The sequence below is a fragment of the Parasteatoda tepidariorum genome, chromosome 5 (assembly GCF_043381705.1).
Source record: "Parasteatoda tepidariorum isolate YZ-2023 chromosome 5, CAS_Ptep_4.0, whole genome shotgun sequence".
NCBI lineage: Eukaryota > Metazoa > Arthropoda > Arachnida > Araneae > Theridiidae > Parasteatoda > Parasteatoda tepidariorum.
In genome coordinates, this window is record NC_092208.1 from 89,523,740 (window position 1) to 89,535,258 (window position 11,519).

The 11,519-nt window shown below is 29.1% G+C and overlaps 1 protein-coding gene across 2 annotated transcripts in view; it reads right to left on the reverse strand.

Moving 5' to 3' along the window:
* Positions 1 to 3,100: 3,100 nt before the first annotated feature.
* Positions 3,101 to 11,519, reverse strand: part of LOC107456300 (structural maintenance of chromosomes 3) — a 62,333-nt gene continuing 53,914 nt past the window's right edge. For both annotated transcript variants that reach the window (XM_043051865.2, XM_071180761.1), the window contains exons 28-31: positions 10,795 to 10,839; positions 7,971 to 8,148; positions 6,283 to 6,389; positions 3,101 to 3,500 (exon numbers count right to left, since the gene is read on the reverse strand). In XM_043051865.2, the coding sequence (XP_042907799.1) occupies positions 3,429 to 3,500; positions 6,283 to 6,389; positions 7,971 to 8,148; positions 10,795 to 10,839 (402 nt within the window). In that variant the 3' untranslated portion in view covers positions 3,101 to 3,428. The remainder of the gene's footprint in view (positions 3,501 to 6,282; positions 6,390 to 7,970; positions 8,149 to 10,794; positions 10,840 to 11,519) is intronic.

The following is an 11,519-nucleotide window of genomic DNA, read 5'->3' on the forward strand; positions in this document are numbered from 1 at the left end:
ACTTGTGCCTCCACTTCCCACGTCTAAATATTTCCCATATGAAACTATTAAGATCCATAAGTGAACATAAATTGTTGTTACTCAATAAAGATTCTTAATCGCTGCTTATACAGGATCTAATTTATCGTAATCTTAAGTAACTAAAACGTAATATAAACGTATAATAATAGACTTTATTTCGTACTCTTCATATCGTATAACATGTCAACAGACTAATAGAACACAAATCTTCTCTCTTTCTGTTGTCAGGTCCTTCCTCTCTCTTGTCATTGTGCCAAATTGTGACAAAATGCTTCTTCGAGAACAAAATGAATGACCATACCTTCCGAAAAGCCGAAAACAGATATTTCCCTCCTTCATTAAAACATCCAATGATAATACCGGAAACATGAAGTTATTTTCACTGATAATTATTATTTTATCTATCATTTTATTTTATTTAAAGAATCCATTAATGTACTAAAATAAACTTGGATATTTGTGTTTCATAAATAAGAGTTGAATTTCTGTTACTTACTTGACATTCTTAAATTTACAAAGAATAATTGTTTCAGTAGTTTTAGGCAATAGTTGATTTAAGATCAGTAACTAGGGGAAAGCAAATAGATTTTGCTAACATTTTGACTAATTTTTAATACACAGATTAGCCAAGCTGCTAAGGATTTTAAAAAAAAACAAGTGATTTGGTTCTCAGCTCAGCGCTAAAACTATACATTTAATATCAATTGTTTTATTTGACGATACTAATGCCACAATCACGTAATATGCTTCCATATAGTCACATTTTAAAATGTAAGTTTAAAAGCCCTCATAAAAAAAATGCATTTGAATTTCTTCAAGGTTGCCACTCAAATCTGTAAAAATAAAATTCCATGTGTTTGCCCTGTACATATTATAAACTATATATTAAGAGAAATACACAATCACTGCACTCTTGTGCGAGCCATATTGGGCTAGCTATACTAGTTTTAATTAAGAGCTGGGAAAACTTAAGAGAAATATGAAATAGCTCAACATACTTAAAACAATGCTAAAGTAAGTGAAATAGTACAGCTAAAATATCATCCTTAAATATCCCATAGAATGCACTTGGAGTGGTCAGTAATTTTCAAAAGATGAAAATAATAAATACAATTCCCTGTATTTTCCCAGTTCGCAAGGAAAAACGTAAAGCTCTCTGCATTTTCACTGTTATTTTAGGTAGTATTTAAATTCCCTGTATTTTCCAGGTCTTTCCTATTGAGTGGCAACCCAGTTCTTTTTACAGCTCTCTCTCATTTAAATTCAGGCATGATAACACCTAAAAGAAATACAATGAATGAAATATTCCTTATGGAGTTGGTGATAAAAAACAATCAGAATTTGGTTAGAATATTTTATTTCTTACTATCTGATATAAAAATCTGCCATAAAAAGTAATTTAAAATGCACAGTGAGTTAAAAATAAAATGCACTCACAAGTATAACTTAGATTAAACCTCTAGCTTTAAATTATATCCACCATTTCAGTGAAATTCCATAGATACTTAATTTAGGTCATAACTAACTAAAAAAAAATGTTTGTAATGGCAGGGATGCACTACACATGATCCTTGAACTCTGTCATTATTAAAAATACAAAATGTGAAGAAATTTTTTTTCTCTTTTCTTCTTTATTTTGCAATATTCCGTAACTGTAATACTGATCAAATTCCCAGCCTTTTGTTTTTAAAGTACTGTAACCATTTTAAATTGCTAATATTATTGGGTACAGTGTTTGCAAAGAAACGGAATCATTACAAATTTTTACAAATAAACTCAAAAAGAAATTTTTGAACAAAAAATCATATTTCAAAGTTCCAATGGCAATTATTAGAGTTACGCAAAAATTACGAACAACTTTTGCTTCCTGAATAATAGATTAGGTTAACTTTTCAAGGTAAAAGGAAAACTTTTTTCTTCTCCTTTTTTGCATTATGAAAAGTTTGCTTAGCTAAATATATTTGTTTAGATACATATTTTAAATTTATTTCTACCATCTGCACCCTATTTAAATATTAGTTTCACATAAGTGTATCACAATAAATGGAGCATTTTAATGACTACACTGCTGTTTTAATTTTGGTTGACAGCATTACATTTTAGTTTTTAATGCTCACTATCCAAATGCAGCTGCTGTGCTTCCCTCATAACAGAATTCAGGAAATAGTTTTGTTACGAGAGACAGGCAAATGATCCTCAATATTAGTAAAAGTTAAAGAAAGTGTGAAATATGAGGTGATAAAAATACAAGATGAAATCTCAAGTGGATTATAAACAGTGAACATGAATTTCAAGTATCTGACAAAGCAACCTTATTTACAAATTATTCCTTGTTTACACAGGGTGGTTACTTTTAAGACAAACAAAATTCCCTAAGCTCTGAGAGTAAAACATTTTTCACGATTTGAACTAGCGTATTTTTAATATTTTTTAAAAATTGACACCTACATATATTTATATGTATTAAGAATTTATGTATGAATACATTTTTTAAAAATAATAATTGTGAATTTTTCAAGCTACAGTTTATGTCACACCCAAAAGTTATGCAATATTAAACTGAAAATTTCAATTTAATATATTCATTATTAATTTTAGGTTCAAATTAAATTAAAGTTCAAAATTTGAATATATGGTTTAAAGATGCTGAAAATCAGAATGTTTTAAGAAATTCAATTTAAATGAAAGAAAGAAATGCTGAATTAAAAGAAGACATATCAGTATTAAAAGAAGATATCAGTATTAATAAGAACTATGTATTAAAGTAGCACTGTGACCAAGAAAAATAAATATTAGTGGCAAATTTCACTAAAAATAGTGTGTTATAAAAATAATGCTGGTTAACTTATGGTAATATAAAACAGTATGCGTAATAATAGATGAAACACACAGTGAAACTATATGCACTCATTATACTTCTAATACCCCAAGAATCTCTAGAATTGATGGTGACTTTCCCAGAGCATTTGAAGTTTTCCAAATTTATTTTAAAACTATCTAAGAATTCCAGTTCCCCTCCCCCCTCAAACAAAAATTCAGAGAGTGGCCACCCTATTACACAAATCAATAAGGCTCTAACTTTTTTTCTTTTCAACAACACAATTTAATCAAATGGAGTTATTTAAAAATATTGCTGACAATGCATAAACCTTCGTAATAGCAACTTGAGAAAATGACATATGTACAATGATATATAATCCATAAAACTTTCAAATAATTTAAAACAAGTAACACTTCATGGCTATCTGAACACCTGGTTTCAACTTAAATCTTAGAAAAGCGAAATAGAATTCATTCTAAAATATAACAAGCTTTTTAAACTCTTTATATCTTCAGTAAAGTGAAATAATGGGAGGTGACAAATATACAAGTGATGATATGAAAACTCTTCTTCCTTTTAAATATTTTCAGCTGTGAGGCGTGTCATCCTCAACAAAATCTCTTGCTTCCTCTTGGGTGACAGCTTCTATATGACTCACCTGTAAGAGAATAATAAGAATCACCTTTTAACACTAAAAAGACAAAAAGTGATAAGATTCCTATATGTCAGGGGGGGCCAACCTGCAGCTCGCGAGCCACATGCGGCTCTTTGAAGGATTATTTGTGGTTCTTGATAAATGTACTGGAGTTCCTTTTTCATTTTTGTGCTATTATATTTAAAAAAATTATTATCATTCCGTATGTGTTTCAAAATGTCTTTTAAATTACTGAGAACAAATATGAAAGACTAAGTGCAACATTGTTCAATTCAAGATGAGTTTTCCATTTCTAATATAATTATGACATAAAAAGCATCTGGAGAGGTAGAATTAATAGAGATGCAAGAAGATCAAGCTCTACAATGAAAATATAAGTCGACGTCGATTACTGAATTTTGGAAATTTGTACCAGAATCGAAGTATCCTGAATTAAAAAAGGCTACCAATCAAATTATTTCAATATTCGGAACAACGTACTTATGTGAATCATTTTATTCCACTTTAAAATTCGTGAAATCCAAACATCGATCAGTATTTACTAAGCAGCATTTCAAAGAATTACTGAGAAGTGCTGCCACCAAATATTCACAAAACGTTAAAGAATTATCAAAAGAAGTAAAATAAATGTGTTTAATTTTTAATTTCAATACACATATTTTGTAATTTTACTTTTTTTATATATGTCTTCAATAAATATAATTTATGTAATTTTTTTTAAAATACCTTTTAAATACGTATTTAATTGCGGCTCGCAAAAAATTTCAAATATTGAAAAATGGGTCGACTATCAAGGAGCTTGGCCACCCCTGCTATATGTGTTGGATTCCTGTACGAGAAAATAGCAAATAATAGATTTTGGAAAACAAAAATTGACCCTTTCGTGATAGCACAAAACTTTGGAAATATGATTTTAAGAATACAAATCAAATAACAATTTAAAAGAATTGTTATAATATATAAAGTAAATCTAGAACTCAGAATTTTAAATTTAAGTGTTTTGCTAGCTTCAAATGCAGCAAAACATTAAATCACCATCATACAGGATTTTATTTCATTATCTAAAAATAATAAATATATAATCCCAAATTCTCTTTAATAAAATTCATGATACGATTATTTATTTAATAGAGCTTTTTTTTTCCTCTTTAAAATATCATTCAAAAGACCTAAAAAATTCTGAAACTAAAATTGGTTAGAATAAAAAAGATACTTCAATCACTTTTGTTTAATCTGTTGATGGCTCCCTAGTTCCAATTATCCAATTTTAGAATTGTTAATTATGCTGTATGGAGGGGGCAAAAAATTTGCAGATCTGTATAATAATGGCACATATGCTAATAAGAGAATAATTTTTTATTCTTTTAACACTAGACAGACAAAATTCTTACATGTGTTAGATTCATGTCCGGCATGGTGAAATAGGATCAAATGACAGCAAAATTATATGCAAAGATGAACAAATTTGTCCCTTAAAATATTTTCATTAACCAATATATTATGTTGAAATAAAAAGGCAAGAACATTATAAGTATACTTTCATATTAAGGGGTGATTATGAGCCCCAACTCAAAAATTCTGAAAATTTCTTGAATATAATCATTAATAAACGCATTTCAAAAAATTAATGCCTTTATAAATTTAAATTATTGATATTTTCACAACATGAAATTCTAAATTAATTATATGCAGCATAATTTAAATAAATAATTTTGTTAAGTTTACTTTTATCTCTAATCACATTTATTATTCTACCGAAAAAAATATTTACAGATGAAAGTGATGCCAAGTATAAATTCTAGTTCTAATATTTTTATGTATAATATTCATGATGTTTTATACATAAATGTGATTAATGATTTCTTGAAACTTCTGAACCTTGCATTTTAGGAAATTTCCAGAGCACAATCATCTATGCATTATTTTCTCAATAAGTATTTTAAAAAATTCATCTCACAAAATTTGAACAGACACATATTGGAAAGTTCACCTAATTTTCCAGTAATGCTATGTTTTCAAAATATTACTATTTTAAAAACGTGTAAATATGTAACATAGCTATTTACAAGGGGAAAAAATATGGTGAAGGTAACACGGTAACTGTGGTATATCAAGGGAGCAATAGAGTGATTAAACATTGATTCAATATTTGTATGTTCCAATAATATTGCAAGAAAAAATGTGCTGTTTTTAGTATAAATATATATAATAATTTATATGAATCATAAAATGTGCATATAAAGGGTATACTTTTTAGTTTTCCAACGTTTTACATGTCTAATACGATATGTTTTTGCAATAATAGATTTTTAATGTTGTTGTGAGCTTTTACATAATTAATCACAAATAAAAAGTGGAAACATTTAATGAAATTTTACTTGCTTATATTTTTTATTTAATGAGTTAAATGGTGTTAATATAGAAATTAGAAGGTGATTCATAAATTGCATTAACGTGAATAAATTGTATTAAATAGAGAAGGTATATTTTATACTAAGAGATTTCTAGTTGGTGAAAAATAAAATTGAATTTGTTTAAATCAAAAACACTAAAATTGTAGCATCCCAGAAGATAATAGCGAAACCTCAATAAAAATAAATTAAACAAGATTAAGCAAGAAATAAGACTTCACCAAACATTAAAAAAAATATCACAAAATGATAGGGAAAAAAGGTAAATGGGTTTTAAAAAAGAAAAGTCGTTATGAAAAAAAAATGTAGGATATTGGCAATACTTAAGGTAGAAGTAAATAAAATAAATGTAAAGATACACCTTAAAGATATACCTTATTTCTGAATTTCACTCCATAAAATTTGTCAGCTTTTTCCAGAAGCTCTGGTCGGAAAGTAGTAGTGATAAATTGCGCATCTTGGCACAATTCATGTATCATGTCTAGAAATGAAAAAAGGAAATAAATTTAGAAACATTTCAATATAAATCATAAAAACCTAGCTTTATATTTAAAACTAGAATCATAGTGTGACTAGAAAAGAATTATAATACCCCAATAAAAAGTTTGCACAAAATATTACGGCATTGAGTCTAAAATTCTTAACTAAGCAATTTGGAAATGCTCCCTCTTTAGGGCGTGCCACATTGGAATTCTCGGCATGCAGTTGCCTATACCCGCCTGTCGGCATTTTCGATCGACAGGCGAGTGGTAAAGAGTGTTAGGGATTAGTTGCCACATGCTTTTTTAAATTTCCCTCAACCAACAGAACCTTGTTCATTTTTAGCCTTGTACTATAAAGAGTAAACAGAGCTGATACAAGGTTTCCTAAAAATGACTGATGACTTGAAAAATCAATTATGCACAGGAAGAAAAATACAGTTTGTTGCATTATATTGCTTAGAAAAACATTTTTTTAAAAATCAAATTCAAAATTAGTTATGAAGTTTGTTAACAGATGGCACAGCTAACAAAAAAAAAATCAACAAAATATTTTTTCTTGTTTGCAGTGACAGGGCAGCAGCAGATGCAGCCAGCAGATAAAATTAACAGATGTTTAAGCAAATATTTCTGATGGAATTTTATAAGATGCAGCAGAAAAAAAGTTTACAATAGTTCTTTCAGTTCACTGTGATACCTGTTTACAATCTCTAATTTTGATACTAGTTAAGAATAATAAACTGGTTTTCTAAAAAATTTGACATACCGTACAATTCTATCTCTTTCCTAGCATTTGATTTCCTAAAGTGTATTTTTTTAGAGGGGGAGGGGAATACATGATACGAGCATTATTTGCATGTTCATTATAGATGAATGTATCCAAAACTTAACATGTAAAATTACAATTCAAAAAAATAAAACTTTAGAGAGGAAAACTTAATTTTAGCATATTTTTCAGCAATCTGTTATTATTTGGCAACATAAAAGTACTTTTTTAAGCAACAAAAAATAGATAAGTAAAACGAATAATTTGCATAAAATTACAAAAAACAATGTTGTGAACATTTGAAATGGGAAGTCTGATATATGTCTTTCCTGCTAATTTGAATTATTTAGTTTAATAGATTATAAAACTTAGATTTTTATGAAGTTATAATAATTCATTCAGTTGTACCTTTTAATACATAATTTTAAATACGTAAGTTTATCTACCTGAAAACCCATAACTATAAAACCTTTTGAAATTTTATATTCTTTAAAAAAATTTACTCTATAAACAAACATGTGATTTAGACACATTTGGAGGACAAGGGCTTCAGAAATAAACTAAAAAATTACTAAAAATGTTTTTTTTTGTTTTTGAAAATTCATAAAACTTAGATATGAACAGTAAAATCTTAATGTTTGCAACATGCAAATAAATTAATAATTAACAAAAAAAACTTCTTCTCGTCATAGCATTATTTATTATTATAAGACATAGCTCCCACCTCTTATTGCTATTTCCCTAATTTACTTATGTTTAAATAATATTAGTCATCTTTAGAGGAAGGAGAAAAAAGGTAAAGAAGGCATAAACTGACCTGAAACACCTTTTCGATGCATAGAATCGAGAGCTTGGTCAATTTCATCAAAAAGATAGAATGGGGCTGGATCACACTTCTGAATTGCAAATATTAAGGCAAGTGCTACTAAAGATTTTTGACCACCAGACAGTTGTTGCATTTCTTTCATTTCACCTGATTTACCAGTAAATGATACCTACAAATAACATAATTAGTACATTTCAAAAAATTATGTACTTGCATGCAGTAAAAGCATAAGTGCTCTGCCATAATAGGAACACCAATATGAAACCTTAACTGTTGCAGCTTATATATATACAGGGATGAGATTGGCTAAAAGGCAAAAAATCTGAAGTTTCACGCGAGTAAATCTTACGTGCGTACAATCGTTTAAAAATAAATTCTAGACGATTTAAGATAATAAATAATTATGTACTGATATAAAATTAATTGTGGATTAATTTATTAATATATGAATAATTACCCTTAATCGACCCTTAACATTTAGTAAAAAGTAAAATTACAAATTGAAAAAATAAAGCTGGAAATTATATTTTTTCTTGTGTCACAAAGGAGTAAAATATTACTGCCTAGTTTAGCACACTAAATTACTGAGAACATGCATTAACATTTCATTTTTTTATTAAAGAATACTATTATGTGATTTATAGCATAAATATCAGTAACATATTTTCATCCAGTTTAGCTGATGTTGTAATGCCTATATATACACACCAATAATCCTAGATAGAACAACTGCCACCTATATAGTAACAAATTCAAGAAAAAAACTTACCTGTTATAAGAAATGCGATAATGGATTTTAAAATCGCGTGAATACAAATAGCGATCCAGGACTTTGAAATCATTTGAATATGAAACTCTAAATTGGATTTCAAAAATCTGAAAATGCAAATCATGATGCCTAATTTTTAGATCGCGTAAATACTAATCATGATGCATAATTTCTAAATCGCGTGAATATGAATCCAAAGCCTAATTTTTAAATCACGTGTAAATAAGAAAATAGATGTTTGATATTACAACCTCATAAAGGAATCACGACATTGGATTTTAAACTCAAGGCAATACGAATTGCTACATAGGATTTTAAAAACGCGCAAATACAAATAGCAATATTGGATTTTTAAATCTCGTAAATAACAATTGCAATGTATGATATTGAAATTGCATAAATAAGAATCGCAATGCACAACTTTTAAATCAAGTAAATAAGAAAATCGATGTTTGGAAAAAAATGCTGTGACGTCTGAATTATGAAAATATTAGCCATCTGGTGGGCAGGTAAAAATGCAGAAAATCTTATTTTTTTGCACGTAAAAGTGGAGTAAAAGTGGAAGGGTTGGCAGCTACGCATAGTTTGAATTTTCTATTTATCTTTGAAAATCGGAAAGAAATATAATTATTTTATTTCTACAGCTGAATTTTCAGAAAAAGTGTAATAATATTTATTTTAAAGAAAAAACTGAAACTTATAGAAAATTGGAGTTCTTGATTAAAAAAAAAAAGAAGCTGAAATTCAAGAGACAAAAGCGAAAAGGCGGAAATTCGCTAAAAAGAGGAAAAATCTCATCCCTGTATATAGAGAGAGTGTGATATTCAAGGGACATGATTTATGAATTACTTTTAATAAATTTGGTAAAGCAGACAAACTTCAATAACACTAATAGAGCCGTGATGGCTTAGGGGACAGAGCGTTAGCCTTCCAATAATGTAAACCGGATTCGAATCCCAGTGACAATCGGTAGATATGAATTTCGCATCCAGCTCGCACGGACCACAGTGCCGACGTTAAATATCTTTAGTGGTGTGGTAGATGGATCATGGGTAAGAGCCCCCTTGCTGCCAAACTAATCGTGGGAGGTTCTAGTGGTTTTCCCCTCCATGTAACGCAAATGCGGGTTAGTTTCATCAAAAGGCCTTCCACAAAGGCAATTTTCTCCCAATACTTGACCCAGGAGTTCTCTTGCCTTCTGGATTGAGTTCAAGATTACAAGGTTAAGGAGTTGAACATTGGTAGTCGGTAAACACGAAAATTTGGACGGCCGTTCAATAACGGTTATAAAATAAAATAATATAACGTCATACTGATAATAGAAAAACAAATCTTTTACCTAAATACAATTCCTAATGGCCCTTGATTTCACAAAATACTTTTGATCACCCAAAAAATTTACTCTTTTTCCTTACCTGTCCTCCTCGCTACTCAACCCAACAATATCCTTCTCAAATGAATGAAGTTCAGCTAATTGTGACATGAATTTCGATTACTTGGTAAAACTGTTGAACAAAAACATTTTTTGGGGATGGCTAAATATTAAATGGCTAATTCTAAGGTATTAGCCTTTCACAATTAATATGTTAGTTATAAAAAAAAATATGTGTTCTGAGATGATAGTAACTTACAAAAGCATAATCTTTGTTTCGAAAGTTACTCCTCCATTTTTTTACAACAATGTGCCAATATTTTAAAATCTTTTTGTTCATATAAAAATGTTGCTAAGATTTAGCTAAAACATCAAAATTAATTTAAAAAATACATTCATAATAAAAGATAAAAATAGTAATAAATTTAGCTTTTAGTGCATTTGTGAAAATAAATTTTTAATGCTTTTTCTTTTCTAATGCAGATTGATATACCAGTTTATAAACAGCTGTTTCTTAAAATGAAAGGTCCCTGGAAGAAATGGTGCTTTAATATATTGGGGATTGTCACACCATGTGAAACTAATATTATAAATCAAGAAGCTCGACAAAAAATAAGTATATAAAATAAGCAGGCAACAAAGATTATAATAAATGCTAAATTCCAGTATCTTACCCTAATGCCAACACCTATAAACTGTTCAACTGAAGTAGCATGAGCCTAAAAAATTAAGATAGAGATATTTAATAACTTTTAATCATACTAAAATTAAGAATAAACTTTACAATACTTAAGATATAATTAATTCAGTTCTTTAGATGTAAAATATGTAGCAACTACATAAAAAAAAAATTATCCACTGTGATTCCATTTTTCTCCTTTAAATAAAAAATTCCAAATAAAAATAAAATTCCATATAAAAACAAGGTAAATCTATTAACTTATATTTCCTAGCAGTAAACAATTATAAAGACTGTAATTGACACAGATTGTAAGGATTGTAAAGACACAGAATCTGATAGCAAGCCAGGTCACCCACCCCCTTACTGTGGTCAGTAAGGGGGTGGGTGACCACTTTGATCAGACTACGTAGGGACCAAGCGTGTGCGGTATTGATCCCCGTTAAACTGTTCTACCAAGTTCTCAACTTCGAGCACAGGTCGCCACACTACCAAAGCAAAGGAGCCATCCCCTCTGCAGAGGATCAAAATTATGATGGCACGTCGTCGGATCATTCTCGGGGATGTTTCTCGAACCGTCTCCAACAGCCCATGGTGCATCTCTAGCGTGACGTTAATAAAATATCTACCTACCTATATTTAATCAATCACAGACTGGCTTACTATCAAAATTTATTTGAATGACTTTTTGTGTGTATCCCCCGCCCCCCCCCCCCCCCC